General features: G+C 43.4%; 1 protein-coding gene across 1 annotated transcript; it reads left to right on the forward strand.

Moving 5' to 3' along the window:
• Nucleotides 1-1,667: 1,667 nt before the first annotated feature.
• slc5a2 (solute carrier family 5 member 2) lies at nucleotides 1,668-21,289 on the forward strand (the record flags this gene model as incomplete). Its single annotated transcript, XM_080771713.1, has 15 exons — nucleotides 1,668-1,754; nucleotides 2,163-2,234; nucleotides 2,810-2,914; nucleotides 3,182-3,241; nucleotides 9,913-10,017; nucleotides 11,128-11,233; nucleotides 11,908-11,988; nucleotides 15,007-15,236; nucleotides 16,663-16,798; nucleotides 17,230-17,337; nucleotides 17,555-17,705; nucleotides 17,980-18,148; nucleotides 18,371-18,586; nucleotides 20,219-20,357; nucleotides 21,063-21,289. The coding sequence occupies 15 exons, from the start codon at nucleotides 1,668-1,670 to the stop codon at nucleotides 21,287-21,289; spliced, it is 1,992 nt and encodes a 663-aa protein (XP_080627839.1).
• Between the last annotated feature and the right edge of the window lie 2,713 nt (nucleotides 21,290-24,002).

Consider the following 24,002-nt stretch of genomic DNA (forward strand, 5'->3'; position numbering starts at 1 on the left):
ATTTAATTTAATTTCCGTCTGGTGAAAAGAAGCGGCTTGGACTCCTCGTGCATGAAGGGGCATGAGGTCAGTTTGTTGCCCTCCCCAGATTGGCAAGAGGGAGTGTAGTTTCCAGGATTACATTAGACTGGGTGAAAACAATCATGGGCTAAATTTTTAATTTGGAAAAAAAGAAAAGGTGATTCTTGATTCTTATCCTATAGGCTAGCCCAGTAGTTCTCAAAGTGTGGGGTCCTTAAAGGGGTTGCAAGGGCTACAGACCAGTGTGTGGAAATCCCTTATTTTTCTTCAGCACCTGTGGAATGTTTTGAGATGCGCATGCTTCCTTCTTGGACTTTGGTTCCAAGAGGTACCCAGGACCCTTATTAACTATTATCTTACGGGTCCATTTAGTTCCATGTGTACATTTGGTGGTCTCGATCTGATGCAGGGTTTCTCAAAGTGGGGACTAGGGACCCCCAGCCCAGGGGGTTCCCCAGGTAAACAGTTAAGTTTAATGTATAGTTTAACCACTTTAACGGTAACAGACCCCCATTCAGAAACACCGCCATTCAGAAACCTAACATATACATCAGTTATTTTCCAAATATATTTATATATTTTTTAAATTGTAATGTTATATAATTTTTAACACCACAAATCTTGTATGGGGTTCCCAAAGATTTTCAGATGTGGTCAGATTTGCCCATTTTTCTGTACTATATTTCTACTACACTACATTTCAGAGGCAAATATTGTACCATATACTATTGACTCCACAACAATTATTTGAAAACTTTTTTCATTACTCATGTATACAATTAAGCCTTATTTTTTATAATTTTGCTATTTAAAAACACATTTGGAGCAATACATTGTGAAATGGGACATTCTGCATAATGAGAACTTTTTAATATACTGGTACTTTAAACATATTTGGTGCCAATACCTTTGTACTTTTACTCTGTTTTTGAGTGGTGCAACCACTCCTACAACCACTCAGTTCACACGGGTGTGATTTTTTTAATACTTTTACTTAACTATTTCTACATTGTGTATTGCAACAATGCTAAAGAAAAAATAGTACTTCTGCTACTGCATTTCAAACTGAATGATATGGATGCAGAATAGCTTTGTAACTATCGATTAGACAATTTCTTAGGCGGTTATTCTATTTATATACAGCATATTTTGTGAAAAGATTCTAATTGATTTGACTAAAGTTGTCAGTTATAATCTACAAGCTGTACAGTATATCTGCTATTTTCGCTACTGTATTTAAGTGACATCTTTAGTTTAATTAAAATTGATTATAATCTAATTTGTTTGATTAAATGTTACACTTCTAATGGAACATCCGGCTCAGATTCAACATGGTGGCCCTGGGCTATATTGCACCCCAAACTGTTTACCTAAAACTGGACTGTTGGTGATCATTTTAAGGTTGGTGTTAATAATTACTATCAATAATATAGTGCTGAATCTGCTCATTAGGCCCTGCTGACCAAAGGTCTTAGCTTACAGGAATGTCCATCTCAGCCCTATACCGCCGTGCCTACTGTTTATTCTCTCTCAAACCTCCTGGGAGTGGACATATTCGTTTGACTTTTATAGTCCTAAAACTAAATTCAACGCATATCCTGGAGTAGGTGTGGAACATTATGGACAATCCCACTGTAGTGACCTCCATGGCAGACAAAGTGACCATCAACAATGCTGCAGATATCTCTGTTATTATAGGATACTTCCTCATGGTCATTGCGGTTGGCATCTGGGTGAGTGTGTGTGTTAATTTGTTCTAGTAGCCTACTCTGCTTTTTTGTTGTTGAAATAAAACACTCTAGTAACACATAAAAGTATCAAAATGGAAATCTACAAGCTCGAAACTTGGCATGAAGTTACACGTTGATATTGACAAGCTTGTCAATCTGCTATTTATGCAAAAAATAATAATACATTGAATCGTAACAGTTTGTTGCAAAAAACGACTTTCTGGACTATATATCCATTCCAAACAGAAAAGTCCTATCTGATTAAACACGTTAGATGACATTAAACCCACTCTGTGCATGTGCATACCCTCTATAGACCCCTGTCAATTAAGTAGTACAGTATGTAGGGTTTAAGTGTTTACGCTCAAATTGTCAATTTTGTGTGTGTTGGTCTGTCGGCCGGTGTTTCAGTCCATGTTCCGGACCAATCGTGGAACAGTTGGAGGGTACTTCCTGGCTGGGCGAACCATGACCTGGTGGCCTGTAAGTGCAGTGTGCAGACAAATAATGAATTGCTGGATCTATTCTAATGGGATTTAATGTAACATTTTATGAAATCGACCCCCATCCCCAACCCCACCAATTGCAAAATAGCTATATATATGTTCACAATAATGAGGTTAGTGCATGACTTTTGAAGATCACATGATATGACAGCCAAGTCTATGGGATTTGTTATGTTTAGTTGTTTAGAGCACTTATGATGTATATCGTTTGCCAGCCAAGTCTATGGACCTTGAGGATATTAGTCTATGGACTTTAATGTTTGTGTAGAACACAAAAGCAACGCATAGCCGATATAAATACAGTGGGTGCCCGTCACTTCACACGAGTGTGATTTTATTTTGTTTATTTTGGCGATAGGGACCAAAGCCAGAGGCTTAGGCATGCATGGAAATGTTTGAAACCCCTGACCTCATTGACTTCAAACCTCACATATTGAGCTTTAAAGAATGGATAGCTCCATGTTTTCTACTTTGTTCCTGTCCTGACCTGTAGACTACCTGACTAGATCCCGCATCTAGTGGGTTCACTGTTTCCTAACCTGTTTTTCTCAGGTTGGTGCGTCTCTGTTTGCCAGTAATATTGGCAGTGGCCACTTTGTGGGCCTGGCTGGCACAGGGGCAGCCAGTGGGATCGCAGTGGGAGGGTTTGAGTGGAATGTAAGTAGCGTACAACTCTTTGTTTAGTTTAGTTTTGTAGTATTTTCCTTATACCTTAGTAGATAGTTATTCCGATGTCAAAATGATACTACTTGATACATAAATATTGATCTTTTGGGATCTCAGACATTAAACTGAAGTTGAAAGGAGTGGAAATAACTATTACTGTTGGTGTGATATTGATATTGGTATTGTTGTACTGGCTGTTAATATGCTATTCTGGTGGATCTGAATATTTGTGTCTTGCTGTGTCTTCTCATGTGTCAGGCTTTGTTCATTGTACTGCTCCTGGGTTGGCTGTTTGTACCTGTCTACCTCACAGCTGGGGTAAGTAGTTTATCTCTATGGTTGTTATCTCTGCCAGTCAGGCTGGGAGGCAGAACTAAAATGTTCACCCATTCACCCAATCATTCACCCAATCACATCAACATTTTGTATTGTTGTGGATTAAAGTTTTGTTTTAGAAATGCAGGTGAGAATGAGACACGGTTCTCATTCTCTCTCTCTCCCTCCTTCTCTCTCTTTTTCACACACACACACACACACACACACACACACACACACACACACACACACACACACACACACACACACATGCACGCACGCACATAACTATATATAAATCATCTAAATTTCACGGTCACATCCCAAATTTACAGTCATAAAAAACTGGGTGAGATTATTTCTATACAAAGCTTCCACGAATTGCAGTTTCAAAATAATCATAAGAAATATAAAACAACTGGCTCCCAAACCTTTTAGCTCGAGACTCAAAAGAGAAATGTGATTTCTCCCCAGAACCCAACTAGGGTGCCCTAGTAATAAAAACTCACACCCGTGTAAAGTGAGTGGTGCAACTCCGTGTGGGGGTCCCCAGGGGTTCCCCGGAACTTCCAGACCCACAGGAACGTGCCCAGGGTGCCGGCCTGGTTTCGGTGAGCCGCACTGCGTCCGCGTCCGAGTTCCGTGTGGGGGTCCACTCCCCGGTAGTCCCCGCGAGACTAGGGCCAGGCCCGTTCCGGCGAGCCGCCCCTTGTCAGAAACGGTTGAGAAATGACAGAGTTACTATGTGGGGGTCCCCAGGGGGTCCCTGTACTGTACTGTACTGTACTGTACTGTACTGTACTGTACTGTACTGTACTGTACTGTACTGTACTGTACTGTACTGTACTGACTCACTTACTGACTCACTTACTGTCACACCCGAAATCATCATAGGCCTATAGTTAATATGTATGTGTGTGTGTGTGTGTGTGTGTGTGTGTGTGTGTGTGTGTGTGTGTGTGTGTGTGTGTGTGTCACAACCACACAGCCAGCCAGTTCTCCCCCCTAGTGGCGAAAAATAAAACTTCTGGGAACTCAGATTAGCCAGCCAGACACACCTGTTGCCTGTTAACTCGGGGCACGAAGAACAAACACTCACGGCTGTTTGCGTTTATAGTAGTTTAATTTATTATTTATATACTTTACTTTTGGCTTGGATTTTTTTGGCTGCTTCTCTGCTTCGTGGCTCGGTGATCTTGTTGCTCCAGCCTCCAAGCTTAAGCCTCCAAGGTAAGATTTGAGTTTTTATATTGAGTTTGTTATTATGTAGCAGCTAATGTGGTTTTCGTAATTTGAGTTGTTTGATTAACTATTGTTAATCAATTATCGTAAGGTCTAATGCATTTGCGTTGCCGACTGCAACGCATGGACCAGAGCTAGTGTAACTGTTGACTTTGATTATTTGCAGTTTTCATGCCAAATAGCTAGGGCTGCTAGGCCATGTTTGTTGCAGACAGAATACAGTTGTACTTGTCCCGATACTTTTTTTTCCTCTCCAGATAAAGTAGAAGTACTTAATTTTAGAATACTAGTCCAACGGTTTTCAGCTTCTTTTGGAATTTTGCTCAAGGCTTTACCTTCAGAGCTAGGGGTCTTCAACGTTTTTCAGGGCAAGGACCCCTTTAATAGCGGACAGAGATGAAGCAGGGACTCCCCTCTATACACTTGTATACACATCTATAGATGGCTTCATAGACTTGTTTTTGGTTTATGTTGGATGCATGTTAAATTGTTAATGTGTATATTTCACATATTAACCACTGCAAGTTGTGAGCTTGTAGATGTGCTATTGGCTTGGGTTCAAGTGGTTGTTGGCCAAAATCTAAAAGTCACGCAATGTTTGACCAATTAATTTGTCAGTATAAAATGCTGATTGAAGGTCAAGGCAACACACGCTCATTATCTAAAATCCCATGATATGTAGTCTAAAGTCTAAAATCCCATGATATGTAGTCTAAAGTCTAAAATCCCATGATATGTAGTCTAAAGTCTAAAATCTCATTGAGACTTGTGTCATGATAATGATACAGTATTGCCCAGCCCTAATGGATACTTTTTATGATGGTTAGAAAGAATATTCAACACACTTGTCATCGGTTAGTATTTAGGCTATTTAGGCAGACAGTTGCATTAATTCATCATGATCAATGGAAGTATTGGCACATGATTAAATATTGTATTATTTTTTTTGAGAACCACTGCTTTAAATCATCATGGCAAAATTAAACTAATTTTTGTTGGTCACCCTCCCCCCACCCTTTGAGAACCACCGACTCAGCCACTTCCCCTGTTGTAAGGTCCTGAGGCTGGATGTCACCATCAGCAAGATGGCCGAAAGGGAGCAGCTCATCCATAAGTTCCAGAATAACGCTCGCTACACCGTCTTCCTGCTGACCACCCAAGTGGGCGGCATGGGCATCACCCTGACTGCTGCCAACCGTGTGGTCATCTATGATCCCAGCTGGAACCCTGCCACTGATGCCCAGGCCGTGGACCGTGCATACCGCATTGGGCAGACTCGGAATGTGGTGGAATGTACCGCCTCATTACCTGTGGCACAGTGGAGGAGAAGATCTATAGGCGTCAGGTCTTCAAAGACTCCCTGATTCGACAGACCACAGGGGATAAGAAAAACCCCTTCAGGTATGCTGTGTGGAATTATACATTTATGTTTGATTGCACTTTATCTAGTGCCAAATCATTTGTCTCAAAACGATTTAAGATGATCCATTCAATGTATTCATCTTCACAGATACTTCAGTAAGCAGGATCTGAAGGAACTGTTCAGCCTGCAGGAGACGCGCTCGTCCAACACCCAGCTTCAGCTGCAGAGCCTCCACTCCAGCCACCGCCTGACAGACCCCGAGCTGGATGAACACATAGCGCACCTCCACACCATGGAGATGTTCGGCATCTCGGATCATGATCTAATGTTCTCGGTACAAATTGTCATTCCTTATATTATATATATATTTATTAATGCTTATTGCTACCAACATTCAGAAGACATCCCCCCCCCCCTCTTTCTTTATTCTAGCTGTATTAAGTTTCATTGTGATGCACAGCATTATGCTAACCAACACTCACTTGTTTGGTGGACCACTTGCATTTTGCTGCTTGAACCTGTGTAGGTGTATAGGTAGTGACCATGTACCTTCATCTTGATTCTTTGAGGTGGTGGTCAGCGACGAGGAGGAGGAGGAGGACGAGGAGTCTCGGCACCAGATCGAGACCAGAGTCCAGAAGGCTGAGGAGAGGATGAGGGTGGAGTCGATGCTCCATGCTCAGCTGGCAGAGAACATGGGCTCCAGCACTGAGGCAGCCTTTCTGAGACAGATGGCTCAGGATGGAGCTCCAAGGTCCTCTCGGAAACGAGAGAAGCCAAGGACTCCTGCCCCCCAGCCTGCTGTGGTGGTGGACCTGGACATGTCTGCATCTGCCCCCTCCCATGAGTATCCCCAGCCTGCTGTGGTGGTCGACCTGGACACGTCTGGATCTCGGGAAGAGGAACAAGATGAAGCACAGAGTGGGAGCGTACAGATGGTCGAAACTCTGGATGAAAGTGAGATGAGAGCAATGACTCCATTTTCCCTGCCGATGACAAATCTGCAGGCTCAATCATAATGAGCAAGAAAAAGAAGGCAGCTGTGATCTATGACAGTGACGAGGAGGAAGATGTGATTGATGACAGTGAAGAGAAAGATGACCACACAGAGCAGCCAAATATTAGCCTGTTGGCTGGACCGGGAGCTTCCAGTTCTACCCCTCTCAGACATGCCCCCCTCGGACCCTCCCCACTCAGTTCTACCCCTCTCAGACCTACCCCACTCGGACCCTCCCCACTCAGTTCTACCCCCCTCGGAGCCACTCCACTCAGTTCTACCCCCCTCGGAGCCACTCCACTCAGTTCTACCCCCCTCGGAGCCACTCCACTCAGTTCTACCCCCCTCGGAGCCACTCCACTCAGTTCTACCCCTCTTGGATCCACCACACTCAGGTCCTCCCCACTCGACTCCAACAAGAGCAGCAGAGGGAATACTTCTGTGGCCTCCAAGCGCTCTCTGATCAAGTCGTTCATCGAAGACCTGGACGATGACGAGGGCAGCACGGGAGAACACGAAACGAGTGGAGAGGAAGACCTTGAGGAATCTGAGGGTGAAGAAGGCTCTAACGAGGGGGAGGAAGTCTCTAAAGAGGTCATGGAAGGGGAGGAAAAGGAAGAGGAGGGTGAGGAAACCTCCAAGGAGGAAGAGGAGGGTGAGGAAGGCTCCGACGAGGAGACGGAGGAAGATGAGGAAAGCTACAGCGAGGAGGATGATTAAGGCTCCAATGAGTGAGTCAGAATCTGTCTGATCATTTTTTTTAAATGCATTTTATAAATAAAATGTACTTTTGCATTATGCCCTGCCATTTCTTTATTTTGCTTATGGAGAACTTGAAGTGGTGCCGTTTTGTGAAGGCCTGGGTTAATCTGAGATTAAATTGTGAACCTTTCTTAAAGAAATTGAGTTGACAAAGATTCTTATTCTGAGTGTTTGGGAAAATCAATCCTTCTGGAAACTGCTCCAGAAATAATAGCACATGCATTATCTGTAGAATGGTGGGGTTTTTTTTTATGCCTGCACAATTTGTGACATTCACTTCCAGCAGGGCTGCTTAAACTACTTTAAAATAAACTCTTAATTTCTACCTAGTGGTAGAGGGGTCAAACAATGGATATTTACTGTCATACTGTGACTTTTAACGTTATCCAGATGGCAAAATGTATTGCCAGCCTCTTTTACAATTTCAAAATGCTGCATGGTTGGGATGTTTTACAGGCATTTTTAGCACTTTTACACCTGACCTTAAACCACAAGATGGAAACTAGAAAAAAGCAACCAACTAGACAATTTAACCTACTTTACTATACAATTTGGACCCAAATAATACGTTAAAGTGGTTAATAAGATTAAAGCACACTGACCTAAGTTTCCTGGTTAATCCTTGAAGGGTGTATTTTAAACTTCTGCCAGGTAACTAGCTGAAATGTGCCATGGGGTTCCTTAACACTTTCTTACACATGGAACAAAAATGGAACAAATTGAATATGCATAACCTTTTTAGTAAGTGACTCTCATAGAAAAAACATTACGTACAATTTGGATCCAAGGAATTCATTGAAATGGAATCTACATTAGGATTCCACCACAACTTGACTCTTACAGGAAAAAGAACAAGCTGAAAATGGTCTTATATATGTTCCCTATTTACTAATAACATCAAGGTCTACATTAAAATCTGAATCTATTTGGAAATGTACTAGTGCTTTACTGCCACTAAGTCTAAGACCACTGTAATGAATCTAGTGTAAATTTTAAACCACTACTGCATACATGCTGTAGTGTACTGCATCCCATCCATTGACTACTGTACTATAGCTATATAATACAATGTATTTATGAAGCAAATTAACATGACCAGGTCACAAAGTGCTGTACAGGACAGGTAACATACTAATGAACAAAACATTGCACCAGTAAAGGAAAAACATGGACTGTCAAGCTCAGCTCTCGCTAAAGATGAGTCAGACTAGTATTAAAGATGGAACCGACTGGGCACCTCATGTGTATGTATTTTTCCACAGCCTGGGCGGGTGGCCAGGCTCCTGGGTCACCATGAAGGCTCGGTCACCTCCGTTCTTTTTATGCTGGTTATTGGCACAACCAGCAGAAACTGATCATCTGACCTCAGGGCTCTGCATGGTTTAGTTTATTTAGGATCCCCCATAGTTTAGTTTATTTAGGATCCCTGTTAGCTGTTGGCAACAGCTATTCTTCCTGGTGTCCTCACACAATAATATACATACAAAAAGAAGAAAAAAAGAAACAAAACAAGTTTACAGATATCACAAGATAATACATTACAGACTAAAAAATACGGATAGTGCATTCACTCTAGATTAAACCAGTAAGACGCCTGCTGAGGGCGAGAAGCGACTTCTCATGCACTGGCCCTATATGGAGCGTGTCTTGAGTGTACAGGGTTTGATGAGGGCCCAGGTAGGACCGGGCCTTAATTTTCGGGCCTGTTGAGAACTCTAGTTTTTGCCGGCTGCCGGACGTGGCTGCACTAATAACTTTGGGGCAGGCCCCCAGAAGGCCCTCGCGCACAACAAAGGGTGCACGCACCACAGTTTGGGAACCAAACCACTGCTGTATATGACTGTATTCTTCATTGCATGAGTTCTTGGATTATGCGCTGTATTATGCTCGACCCATTGCAACATCTCTCGTCGTCTGGTATTATGTATGTCTATCACTGGTATAATGAATATTTTTTTATAAACATTTTGTTTATATAAATGTTCCTAAAAAAATCCAGTCAGACTATCAGTGAATGGGATGTAGCTATACAGTTTTGAAATGGACAGGGGACCCCAAACCATGTGTACTGTATCTGACCACTACTACCATGTCTATGCTCGGACAGAATAGATTCACGCGTATGAGACCACTATACTGCATCTATGGAATACTGTAGTGCAACTGTGGACGCTATCTTGAAAATTATGCCTTTCCAAGATGTTAGTTTTTAGTATGTATAGCATACCCAAAGTAACAGAATCTCTTCTATCAATTTGGGGTTTCAACCATACCTATGCCTATCTAAAAACGTGTCCTTTGTGTTTCAAGGTGATCACCATGCCCCAGTATCTGAAGAAGAGGTTTGGAGGGAGCCGAATCAGCCTCTATCTCTCGGTCATCTCTCTGTTTCTCTACATCTTCACCAAGATCTCTGTGAGTGTGAGACAGAAACACCTGGGAACCAACACGGCAGCCCTTTGACTTAATGCTCATTTTGTAACTCTTGCTACTAATATGTAGGCAATTTGTTTATTTATTTATTTGTAAAGGATCTCCATTAGCTATGGCAATCACGTACGTCTTACTCGGGTCCACACAAAAAACACAAAAGAAAACCCATTAAATTGCATTAATACACAACATTTACAACAATGTTAATATAAAAACAGATTCAATTGCATTAATACACATTAAACATTAACATTAAATTACAGTTACATCAAAACATTACCACAACTGGTACAAAATAACTTTCATAAGGAATTTAGCCTAAGGTTATTCTTTCAACTATGGTCATCTGCATTCCAGTAAATACCTCCAGACTCGTCTTAAAGGGTGATTTATTTTTGAGTGGTGCCAACCTCTCCTATGAGTGACTGACTGAGTGTGTGTGTGTGTGTGTGTGTGTGTGTGTGTGTGTGTGTGTGTGTGTGTGTGTGTGTGTGTGTGTGTGTGTGTGTGTGTGTGTGTGTGTGTGTGTGCGCGCGGGCGTGCGTGCGTGTATGTATGTATGTATACCCCTATGTCTGTCTGAGTTACCCAAAGTAGCACTGTTGAGCAGTGTGTGTGTGTGTCTCTATGTCTATGTATGTCCCCTATGTATGTACCGGTATATCTGTTTAGGCAACACACACACACTCTGCCAGGTGACAAGCTCTGTGTCCAGCTCTGTAAATGACTGCTTTTTTTCCATTGAGTTTGCTTGTGAAAGACGGGGAGGAGAAAACAAAAGGAAATTAACTTAAATTAGACAAACACTAAGAAAAGACTGAGATTATGGGGAAAAGAAAATTTCGATAAAAACAGTAAAATGGTGAGACAGGGGGGTGTGCGGTTAGCACTCAGAAAGCCGTTAAAATAAAAATGGAAAATGACCCCCTCCTCCTCCTCTCTCGTTATGTGCCCACTCTCCCTCCCCGTGTCTCCACCTGTGGGGCCTCCTCTCCCTCCCCCGTGTCTCCACCTGTGGTGCCTCCTCTCCCTCCCCTGTGTCTCCACCTGTGGTGCCTCCTCTCCCTCCCGTGTGTCTGCACCTGTGTGCAGGTGGACATGTTCTCGGGAGCTGTCTTCATCCAGCAGGCTTTGGGCTGGAACATCTACGTGGCTGTCATTGCTCTCCTCTCCATCACAGCCTTGTACACAGTTACAGGTATGTGTGTTTGTATGTGTGTGTGTGTGTGTGTGTGTGTGTGTGTGTGTCAATGCCCCAGAAGGGTTGGCCAACGTCGAAGTCTCGGCCCTACTGGTCAAAGGTGGAACTGCAGACGGGCGAAATACATGCACGAGCAAGAGAGAGCGCCGCTGGGTCTTTGCTTTGTGAACGCGTGAGGTGACATGATGTAGAGGTACCACAAGAGCAGCACGAGCGGTACTCTCATAGGAGCCAAGTTAGCCAACCAAATAGACGCTCGAGAGATACTACCCGAAAGACTTTGTCAGTCTTCCGGGTGCTTCAAAACACCACTGAGCAAGTTCCATTGAAATGAATAGTGGGGGACGGGGCTGTCGCTCCCGATCCACTCTCTAGTATTATATATAACGCATGGTGTGCATGTGTGTGTGTGTGTGTGTGTGTGTGTGTGTGGGGGGGGGGGGGCGGTTCCAGTATCGCTTCATATATCATCTCTGTTGGGTGGAAAAACCTCATTATGTCCAAAACTGCTACTTTTCAGGATTCAAATTCAGAGAGGGAGGGAGACCCGCACACTGTCACTTGCTGGTTCAAGAGCTTTTTATTTAATGTCAAATGCAACATTTCGATCTTTCAACCTTCCTCAGTCAGAGAGTATGGTATTGACTGGTATTATCCTTGTGTCTTAACAGGTGGCCTGGCTGCTCTGATGTACACAGACACGGTTCAGACCTTTGTCATCATCGCCGGGGCCTTCGTCCTCACTGGCTTTTGTAAGTTTTGTAGTTTTACATTTTGTAAGTGTGTACTAAAGACATCCACTACGCATTACTGTAGGGCTACGTGTTTCCAAAACATTTCACACTAGAGGAGCACCCATTTTCAACCTTTTTCTTCATATAATTGGTCCTCATTATTTCTGTTTCTGTCTACTTCCTCGGTCGTTTTCAGGGGGTCCGACAATGGCGCTTTCGGGCAAAACGCAACAAAGTGAAAACACCCTGGAAATCTTTGGAAACTGTCTCCTGGCTCCCATCTCCATTTAAACGGGCAAAACGGTGAATTTGCTAAACTTGCGACATCATGGCTCACGTGTGCTCACAACACTTATGTTTATTAAATTGGTACAGAGCCGTAAGCGATATTTGGAGTCCCTAGAATGAGCAAGCGCTCCCTCGCCCCACTCATCCTACAAATACAAATGTAGTGACTAGCGATGGTGAATGTAAACCATGGTGTAAACAAATAGCCATGTGATAGGAAGTAGAATGGAAGTGGTTCTAGTATGTGTGCCTGCCTGGTCTATCTGGCAGTGCGCCACGCCGCCACCGCCACCTGGCATGCACAGATTTCACACTACAGCGTTTTAAGCCACTGTTGCGTCTCCGTGTAAAGGCTGAATAAAAAAATGAGAATGCAACGGGACGGTTTCTCTGGAGTCCGTTGTCGTGTAAAAGTGGCATTCTCAAGCTATTGAAAACTACAGCTACTCTGACTACTCTTCATGGAACGTTAGCACACTGAAATAGAAGCCTTGCATCAATGAAATGACCACGAATTCAGACAGAAATGGAACCATCTTATAATGAGCATCAGTGAGGACCGCTATGAAGATATGATTGAAAATGGGTGTAAGTGCTCTTTTAATCCTGATTTATACTTTCGCCCCCCCCAACCCGCAAGCTCACAAAGAGTCGCACCACGACACGTTCTGAGTTTGGAGATCTGGTATTGTTTGGTGCGAGACACCGTTGTGTAACTATATAAATCAGGCCTTATAGGGACCTAGGGCAAGGCAAGAGGGAATATAGTCCGGCCGGGGTCGTGGAGTGGGACATTTGGTATATTTATTTATTTATTGGCCTAAATATTGTCTATATACAGAATCCACCAGCTTGACTGGCTGTCCGCATTGAGCAATTTTTTAATAGGGGGTTATATGTGACCATAACCATACCATTAACAACCTGTAAAGGCAAACATTAGCAAGTGACGGGTCAAACTAAGGCAGTGTTAGGCAAAAGCCGGCCCGTGGGCCAGAAGTGGCCCGCCAGAGATTACATCTGGTGACAGGCTAGTATACTCGTAGTGGGGTCTGGGACCCCCAGCGTTCCTCCTTGAAGGTCTTCAATCCCCAGCTAAATGAATGATTGTTTGGAACTAAATTGACCCTAAAAGGTCTGTACTACAACAGTGTACAAATTGACACTCTTGTAGTCACAGGGTGTACAAGAATGTGCATACGGTATTTGTACATCCAGTTAAGGTTCAAGGTTCAACTTTATTGTCAGCAATACCAGTTACAAAGTAAAAGGCACGTGAAATTCATTGTGCGTTAAAAATAAAAACCCATGGAGAGATGGAGATTGATAATCTCCGTCAAATTAGTGATATAGCAAATGTCCCACTTTGAACAAAAACAGCCTGTTGGCTGCTGGACTAACAGCAAGGAGAGTGGGGAGGAGGGGAAACAGTACATCTCTGACAACAACAGTGTGTGAACCAGTGAAGCCCAAACCACACCAAAGGCTCAGGTTGGATTGGGAGTTGGGAGTTTTGAGGTAAACCACACCAATACAACTCATTGAGTTGCAATGAGTTGCATTGGTGTCCCAACCCGACCCTTTGGTGTGGCTTGGTGTTTACTCAGTCACCTCATAGTGCTGAAGTTAGTGAAACACTAACGGCACTAACGGCAGAGTGAGTCAGTGTGTTAGTGAACAACAGGGGGGGGGGGACTTAGGGCTGCACTGGGCAGTGCCGGTTCTAGGCCTTTTGAGGCCCTAGGCAACATATTATACAGAGCCCAAAATGTTTATAAACAAATCACAAATGTTTATAAACAAATCACAAATGTTTATAAACAAATCACAAATGTTTATAAACAAATACAAAAATGTTTATAAACAAATCCCAAATCCCTTGGTCCTACCCCCCGACCATGAGACTTACTACAGGTAAACTGGTAGTGGTCCTACCCCCCCCCATGAGACTTACAAATCCCAAATGTTTATAAACAAATCCCAAATGTTTATAAACAAATCCCAAATGTTTGTAAACAAATCCCAAATGTTTATAAACAAATCACAAATGTTTATAAACAAATACCAAATGTTTATAAACAAATACCAAAATGTTTATAAACAAATCCCAAATCCCTTGGTCCTACCCCCCCGACCATGAGACTGGTAGTGGTCCTACCCCCCCCATGAGACTTACAAATCCCAAATGTTTATAAACAAATCCCAAATGTTTGTAAAGAAATCACAAATGTTTATAAACAAATCCCAAAATGTTTATAAATAAATCACAAATGTTTATAAACAAATCACAAATGTTTATAAACAAATACCAAAATGTTTATAAACTAATCCCAAATCCCTTGGTCCTACCCCCCCGACCAACTGGGTTTGGCCGTCGAGAGGAAAATGCAGAAGAAAAGACTTGCCCCCTTCTCCACATTTATCTAGGAATCCAAGTTTATTCAAGGTCGTTCAAGGCTGCATAGAAAGAAAGAATAGAATAGAAAGAATAGACTTTATTTGCCTAGGAAATTAAGTGCATAGGACATTTGGGAGCGCAGCTCCCAGGCTCATTATATCTCTTACTTTTGATGCTTTTGTGTGACGATGTAGGTGTAGAGCATTAATTTACTTCAATTTCCTCTTTATACTGTCTGTATGTATGTGTACTTCACTTTTTGTTTTTGGAACGATGCAGACCAGACTCCGCTGCTCTCCCTCCCTCACGCTAATTCCTTTTCTGACAACGGTTCCTTTCCCTTATACCAGCTTTTGCTGAAGTGGGGGGCTACAGTGCTCTGCTGGCTCGCTATAGCGCAGCCCTGCCCAGTGCCACGGTCTCCCTGGAGCCCCAGCGCTACAACATCTCCCCGCAGTGCTACACGCCCAGGGAGGACGCCTTCAGCCTGCTGAGGGACCCGTTCACTGGGGACCTGCCCTGGCCCGGAGTGCTGTTTGGCATCGCCATCGTGGGGAGCTGGTACTGGTGCACAGACCAGGTGACCGCTGAAATACTGCATGTTGTTGTTGTTGTTGTCACGTCACAGGTTTTGATCGATTGAATACTTTGTTAGTCAGGAATGTAAACGTGGACATTTAGGATAAAAGGATAACACAACAGTCTGGGTGTCCTACAGTATGTATTCAATTCATCAGCATAGCATAGCAATAACACCTATACCTGTCATCAACAAATGCTACAAAAAGAAAACCAGTGATGACAGTGAATGACACCTCCTTTCGATGGGAATTTTCAATTTGCATGTACTTGTAGTCTCCTGATAGACAATCTTTCAGGACAATTTGGAAAGAAACATGATTAGCCCATCCTTTAATGGATGGTGTCAGCCGTCTGGATTCCACATTTTGGTGGCAGACTAGTAGAATAACAACTTTCCCCTGTTTGCTCTAAATTTGGGGCGTTGCCAGATCATGCTTGCTCCCTCTAGTCTATTGTGTGGCTTCAAAATCTCAGTCTTTTATAGGGAGAACAGGAATCTCAGGAACACTTTCTGTGGAGCTGAAAGATTTATTTTCATTTCACATCCACAACGCAATCAAGGGTACAGAGAGAGAGACTGGTGCCCAAACCTTTTCATGTCAAGGACCCCCAAATTGACACTATTTACCCCACGAACCCCCATTTGAACAGATATGCCATGCTTTACATATTAGTCTACCGACCCCCATTTAATGGCATTTCTATATCTGGGACCCCCAATTTATATTGTAACTCTGAGAGTTACAGTCTCAGAGTTACAGTCCCATAAGGATCCATTTGGTTCCAAACTATCATTTTAGCTGGGGACCCCCTGGAACTCCCTCAACGACCCCTGGGGGTCCCAAGACCCCACTTTGGGAACCACTGCCATAGACAGCGCGAGACAAAAAGCAGAAATGCAGATCTACAAGCTTACAACGCATGACTTTGTGGAGAGGGAGCCTGAGAAAAGGCTACCACATCTAAGGAAGGCAGCAGGCTTCCCACTCATTTCTGGTACAGTGACGTAGTGACTGAAAATCCATTGTAAGCTTGTAGATCAGCTATTTTTCTTCTATATATTTACTTTTTTTTAAAAGTATACAATTTATAAAATGCCGGTAATTTCGTGGTATATTTCAGTTATGTGTCATAATCTGCCCTGTGCACCATTACATGCCTGAAGAAGGTCCGGAGGCAATGTACTCATGTACCGAGCAAATACACAGTGTGTGGGTGTATTCTCTACCTTTCATTGATGTCCACTGGCCTATACGCACCTGTGCATACGCCTGATTTCTAGGTGTGCGAAAGTTTTTTCCTACCAAAGGCAAGCGGAAATGTAATTTCTATTCATAATGTCGCAATATTCCAATGCCGAAAACACAATGAAATCATTAATCGCAATTATTTGTAAGTTAAATGCGTAATGGTGTGTGTTGCAGGTGATCGTGCAGCGCTGCCTGGCGGCTCGCAGCCTCAGCCACGTGAAGGCTGGCTGCATCATGTGTGGCTACCTCAAGCTGCTGCCCATGTTCCTCATGGTGTTCCCTGGCATGATCAGCAGGGTCCTCTACCCAGGTCTGTGTCTCTGTGTGTGTGTGTGTGTGTGTGTGTGTGTGTGTGTGTGTGTGTGTGTGTGTGTGTGTGTGTGTGTGTGTGTGTGTGAGAGAGTACACTGGGTTCCCCCGCAGGAGGGGGGGACCCAGTGTACTCTCTGCTGCCCCATCTGGCGGAGTCAGGTTACTATTTGAGTCCCTGGCGCAACATTTTTACTGCGTGCGTGTGTGTGTGTGTGTGTGTGTGTGTGTGTGTGTGTGTGTGTGTGTGTGTGTGTGTGTGTGTGTGTGTGTGTGTGTGTGTGTGTGTGTGTGTGTGTGTGTGTGTGTGTGTGTGTGTGTGTGTGTGTGTGTGTGTGTGTGTGTGTGTGTGTGTGTGTGTGTGTGTGTGTGTGTGTGTGTGTGTGTGTGTGTGTGTGTGTGTGTGTGTGCGTGTGCGTTCTCCATTTCTAGATGAGGTTGGCTGTGTGGTTCCAGAGGTGTGTAAGATGGTGTGTGGGACTGAGGTGGGCTGCTCCAACATTGCCTACCCTAAACTGGTGGTCTCTGTGATGCCCAGCGGTAAACATACACACACGCACACACACGCACACACACACACACACACACACAGTCACACCGGGTATAATGCAATCATGGCGGCCCTCTTAAACGAGGTGAAACACGACGCAAAGTCGCAAAGTACAGATCAAAGCGAGAATGTTAGTTTTCCAATGTTATGAACCCATGCTACCCTCTAGTCTAGTGTGGACTCTCCTTGCTATTCCTGCGTCTGCAGGTCTGCGTGGTCTGATGCTGGCCGTGATGCTCGCTGCTCTCATGTCCTCGCTGGCCTCCATCTTCAACAGCAGCAGCACCCTGTTCACCATGGACATCTGGACGCGCATCAGGCCGCAGGCCGCCGAGAGCGAGCTCATGGTCGTTGGAAGGTAGGAGGGAAGTTCTGATCCACCTGCACACACACAAAGATTATTCACACTATACCAAATGCCTCCTCCCCTCCTCTCCTCTCCTCTCCTCTCCTCTCCCCTCCCCTCCTCTCCTCTCCTCTCCTCTCCTCTCCTCTCCTCTCCTCTCCTCTCCTCTCCTCTCCTCTCCTCTCCTCTCCTCTCCTCTCCTCTCCTCTCCTCTCCTCTCCTCTCCTCTCCTCTCCTCTCCTCTCCTCTCCTCTCCTCTCCTCTCCTCTCCTCTCCTCTCCTCTAGAGTCTGGGTTCTTTGTATCGTGGCCATCAGTATCTGCTGGATACCAGTGGTCCAGGCTGCCCAGAGTGGTCAGCTGTTTGATTATATCCAATCAGTGACAAGCTATCTGGCTCCGCCGATCGCGTCAGTCTTCTTCCTGGCAGTGTTTGTCAAGAGGGTCAATGAATCGGTGAGACAGATACATTACAGATATCATTGCTGTCGGGCAGAAACCTCTTTATCTTCTTATTTTCCATACATTAACGCCCTATACCTGATCATACTAGACCAGTGGTTTTCACCCCTTTTCATATCAAGGCCCATTATTTATTCTGCATTATGTTAAAAACAGAAAAAACATGATGGTTTGGAGCACAGAATCTCATCTCATATAATCCCCCCCCCCCTTCAGGGTGCGTTCTGGGGGCTGATGGGCGGCCTGGCTATGGGTCTGTGCCGGATGGTTCCAGAGTTCTGGTTTGGTAACGGAAGCTGCCTGTTCCCGTCCGCCTGCCCCCGGCTGGTGTGCGGGGTCCATTATCTGTACTTTGCTGTGCTGCTGTTCTGCTGCACCTCCCTGCTGGTGCTGCTCGTCAGCTGCTGCACTGAGCCCATAGACGACCAACATGTGAGTGTTAAATCATATAGCTGCTGCACTGAGCCCATAGACGACCAGCATGTGAGTGTTAAATCATATAGCTGCTGCACTGAGCCCATAGACGACCAACATGTGAGTGTTAAATCATATAGCTGCTGCACTGAGCCCATAGACGACCAACATGTGAGTGTTAAATCATATAGCTGCTGCACTGAGCCCATAGACGACCAACATGTGAGTGTTAAATCATATAGCTGCTGCACTGAGCCCATAGACGACCAACATGTGAGTGTTAAATCATATAGCTGCTGCACTGAGCCCATAGACGACCAACATGTGAGTGTTAAATCATATAGCTGCTGCACTGAGCACTGAGAAAATGGAGGACATTGACGTCAACAACAAGTCTTAATGCTTATCGGTTTCATCCTCGTAGCAGATTTTGTATTGACTTGTGCTTTCGTTTGAAATGTACCCATTGTACATACCTATTCATATTCACATCCTGTGAATAAAACTTTCAATCAAACTGTTCCTGCACATTACTCCCATCCCAGCAAGCACGGTCAGGACCTGGACGAATTAGTGACGTCTTGATTGTGGCCAGATCAAGTCAAACCAAGACTAGTCATATCTGGCCCAGAATATCACCTGATTTCAACCAACATACATTCTGCCCACTAAGACGGATGTCCCTGGATGAATCACAGAGAGTCCAATAGAGGCCAAATCCACTTAAGTCATATCATAACCAGATCTGGATCTGGCCCAGAATATGCTATATTATTTAAACTGGTGAAGACGTCCTTGAAATGACGTAAAGATCATCCCCATATGGGCTGTGTTCTGGCCTAGTCCTGAATGTCACCGGAGGACGTCAACATAACATCATCATGACGTCATTTGGCTTGCTGGGATCTTGGCTTCCCTTCACTGGCTTCCAGTTAAATACAGAATTGATTTTTTTAAATGCACTATTTCTTTATAAAGCCCACCATGGGCTGGCACCACCTTACATACAGTATGTGAGCTGCTTCCTCCCCCCGATAACACTAGGCTACTTTAGATCAACAAAATTGTGGAACAGCATACCTCCACTAATTAGGTCTGCACCGTGCTTGGATATTTTTAAAAGCAGACTGAAAATGTACCTGTTCTCCCAGGCCTTTAAAATGAAGGCCTTGGAGTAATTAATGGTTGGACACTGTTCATGTGCTCCTACTACATTCTTTCCTCAGCCATTGTCATCCTGTTTTGGTTTCATTTACTCTATGCTTTCTTTTGTTGTATTCTCTTTTAACCTTGATGTCTTGTGTACCTGTATGTACATATTTTCATGCTGTGTAGCACTTTGGTCCGGCTTTGGTTGTTTTTAAATGTGCTTTATAAATCATCATCACCTTTATTTATACTCAGAATTACAGTTGAGAGCAAGCCCTCATTTTCAATGTACAGTAGCCGAGGTTACAATTCACAAATACAGTCAAAACAATACATCAACACAACATTACAAATCAGGATAAATTACAAAGGAACTTAAATGCAGAACAATGTTCTGGAGCATTCCTTTGAACTGACCCGAAGGATGGCAGGGAATAAAACTGAATATATAAACTGTGTGAATAATATGAATGTGTTTCCTACCTATGCGTAAACCTATAGCTCCATCGCCTGGTGTTCAGCCTCCGCCACTCCAAGGAGGAGAGGGAGGACCTGGACTGGAAGGACCAGGAGAGAGGGAGGCGAGCACGCCGGCAGGCGGCCGAGAAGAAGAGCAGAGAGAAGACTGAGCATGAGGCGGGTGAGAGAAAGAGGAGGGGATGTTGTCAGAGACGCTGTTTTTTATTTTGTCTTTTGAATACCTTTTCATTTAGTTTTAGTCATATTTTAGTCACCTGAAAAGTTTTAGTTTATAGACTAAGATATTAGTCGACTAGATGCAGAGTTGAGTTTGTGGACAAAGAAATAATTTGGCAGGCCTTGACAGCGTCGCAATTTTCAGATTTTACACTACAAGCTCACAACACATCACAGCCCGACGTGTTGTGAGCTTGTAGATCTCCTATTTTCAGAACGCAACCAAACATAAAATGACTTGCCTTTTAGCTCTACTGGATCTCCTCTCCAGTCTCCACATGTCCCTCACTAACTGTAGTTTTTTCTTTTGCCAATTGCCAAAATATTTAGTCTTAGTTCTAGTGATTATAGCTTAGTTTTCATCAGTGAAAAAAGTTAGTTGACCAACATTAGTTAACATAGTTATTTTTTTTCTCCTCTGTTTGGGCGCGGGCACATATACATACCAAGAAGCGGCAAGAAAGCGCCTAGTCCAGGCGTCTCTTCCTGGTTTTTAAACAGCTGGTGGATGGAAATGACGCTCACGTTCGGCTTCAACTTGAGGCGTCGGCAAAGCGTTTCAGTTTTTTTGCCGACGCGTCAAGTTGCAGCCGCTCGTGCGTCTCTTGCGACTTACAGTAAGTGTGGTTTACACCCTTTCTCGTCTCAGTGGCTGACGAGGAGGAGGCACCCAAGTCCGGTATCTGCCGCCTGGTTGGCTGGTTCTGCGGTGTGGGCGGTGGCTCACAGGACGCAGAGGCCAATGAGCAGGGAGTGGACGAGGCGTCCGAACAGCTGCCTGACATCAGCGAGGAACCGCTGTGGAAGTACACTATGGACGCCAACGCTCTGGTCATGATGACTGTAGCCGTGTTTATGTGGGGTTACTACGCATAAACAGTCGTAACTAAGTACATTGTGCTCAAGTATAGTTTTGAGGTATTTGCTACTTTACTGGGTATTTCCAATTTCCAATACTTAGATCTTAGAGGCAAATATTGTACTTTTACTCCACTACAATTATTGGAAAACTTAGTTACTAGTTACTTTGTAGATTTTGATTATTATTAAACAAATATGCATTACCCACTTCAGCCCGTACATTTTGGCCATTTGAAAATACCCGATCTTACAATGTGTTGCATCACGACGCATTGTGAGCTTGTAGATCGCCTATTTTGTATTTTGGTACTTTTAAGTACATTTTTATAACAATACTTTTGTACTTTTACTCTGAATTCCAGACTTTTACTTGTAACAGAGTACCGTATTTCTACATTGCAGTATTGATACTTTTACTAAAGTAAAACAATGTGAGTACTTTTTCCACCACCACACAAACAGGTGTTTATGTGGGGATGCTATGCATAAACAGGTATTTACGTGGGGATACTACGCTTAAACAGGCTGAACAACAATGTTCTTGGGCCTCAGTTGACAAATATTATGGTGCAGAAACCTCCTTTTTGTGTTTTTCCCCCTAAATTAACACCCTACTTGATCAGCATCAAAAGCAGCAGATCCACAAGCTCGACTTGCAGCGTGAAGCGACTCATTTTGAGCTTGTTGATCTGCTACTTTTGATGCTTTTGAGTTTTGACATATAAGGTTCCACCTGACAGAGACCATGTAGTTGTTCATTCTGATTTGGTAGTTGGTCTACAGCAGGGGTGGGAAACTTTGAAGATGGAGAGGGCCACTATATTTCCACATTTAACTCCAGATGGCCACATTGCATGTACTGTAGTAGCAAAAATAGCAGATCTTCTACATGCTCAAAACGCATCTCACTGCGACATGTTTTGTATTTTTGCTATTTTTGAATTGGAATCCTGAAAAGTAATATTTAATTTCAAATGCATTTACCGTATTGTACCGAATATAAGATGACTCTGATTATAAGATGACCCCCATGTTTCAAGACTCATTTGTGGAAAAAGAACATTGAATGTCAAATAGTCTAGTGATTAGTCCCCGATTATAATACGACCCCCTTTTTTTTAAGGATATTTCCATTGAAAAAAAAAAACGTATTCTCATATTCAGGCCAATAGGGTAGTTATAGGTTACTTATATTAACTTTATGAACTTAAATGCAAATACAAATTCAGCTACGAATAATTATGGACTGAAGTAATGAAAGCAGGTCATGTTTGCATGTTTGGAATTGTATCAGCTGAAATAAATACTATATCAATATTCGGATATTAACCTGCGGGCCGCATTACGTGAAGGTGGGCGCCGCATGTGCCCCCCCCAGGGCAGCCAGTTGCCCATGTGTGATCTTGATCTACACTAGTACTTTGTAATAATGGCATTCCTAATACCATGGTGGGGTTAATACTATTACATAGCCTACTAATAGTGAACCATTGTTTCCACCTACTGGGGATATTGTCACACTGCATTTAAAAAAGAATGCATGTTAATCTAGTTAGTGTACATCTGTATTTAGAGACATTTAGAGACATTATGACATACATTTTCCCTTCATTATCAATGCGTTTACTAAACAATGATAGAGAAAGCAATGATAGAGAAAGCAATAGCAAGCAAATCTTTTAATTATCGTCACCCCTTGTAAAAAGAAAAGTTGTACTTTAAAATGATTGTGATCCTGTATTAACACATTCAGACCCCACTTTGAGATCCACTGCTCTAAATTGCATTCATTCATGGAGTTAGAATAGCATTATTGTCTACTGTTACCCAGTGATTGAATCATGTCTACTTTAGTGTCTTCCCTCTTCATGGGGTGATGGGGCAAAGTAGATTGCGGATTGGAAGCTGAGGGTTTTATATATAGAATCATAGCAGACAGTATAGGAGGAAGTACAGCAAATGAAGTCCCAGATGATCAGCTTGTTGTGTTGTGGCTGCATTCAGCCTTCAGCTCAGGTTTGACCCGGAGGAGTCAAGAGAACACGCCCCCAATGACAGCACGACTGCGCCATTGTGCCTGTACTGTTCAGATTTTTATGATACTTTTAAACTGAATTAATCAAAATGTTTGCATTTCATGCAAGAGAGAGTAACAGCAAGCATTAGGCTACAGGTAGCAACATGACGGAAGCAGTGTTACAGGAAAGTATGACTGCTTCTGCGTTCAGAGCGTGTGACGACTTGTGGTCACAAAAATATCTAAAAACACATATTGCCCACATAAAAAACCCAGGAAAGTTTTTCATGCCCAGCTTTCTGGGTTTGTGTAAACACAAACATTGACTTGTGGCTGATCACTCCATATGGCGATGATTTGATTGGCTGAGCAAAGTAGGCTACATATTGAAGATAAAAGTGAGGGCAGAAAAGTGAAGACGGAAAATTGAGGACACATTGTGATTGGCCAGAATGAGATGTATGATAAGAACGCCCTTCACTTCACACGGGTGTGATTTTTACCTGACAATGTCCAAGAGGGATTGGTTGAAACTTTCAACCAATCCATTCCAATCCATTCATTACACAGTAATGAATAAATTTTTGAGGGGCGCCATCCCCTCTTGGCTCTAACGTCTGGCTTTCGGAAATTACGTCAAGTCTATGGACTTTTACAAAAACAGCACCCCACCTCCCATCATGTGGCTTTTAGCAAGTCTTTATATGGACT

The sequence above is a fragment of the Protomyctophum bolini genome (assembly GCF_963924005.1).
Source record: "Protomyctophum bolini genome assembly, chromosome: 9".
NCBI lineage: Eukaryota > Metazoa > Chordata > Actinopteri > Myctophiformes > Myctophidae > Protomyctophum > Protomyctophum bolini.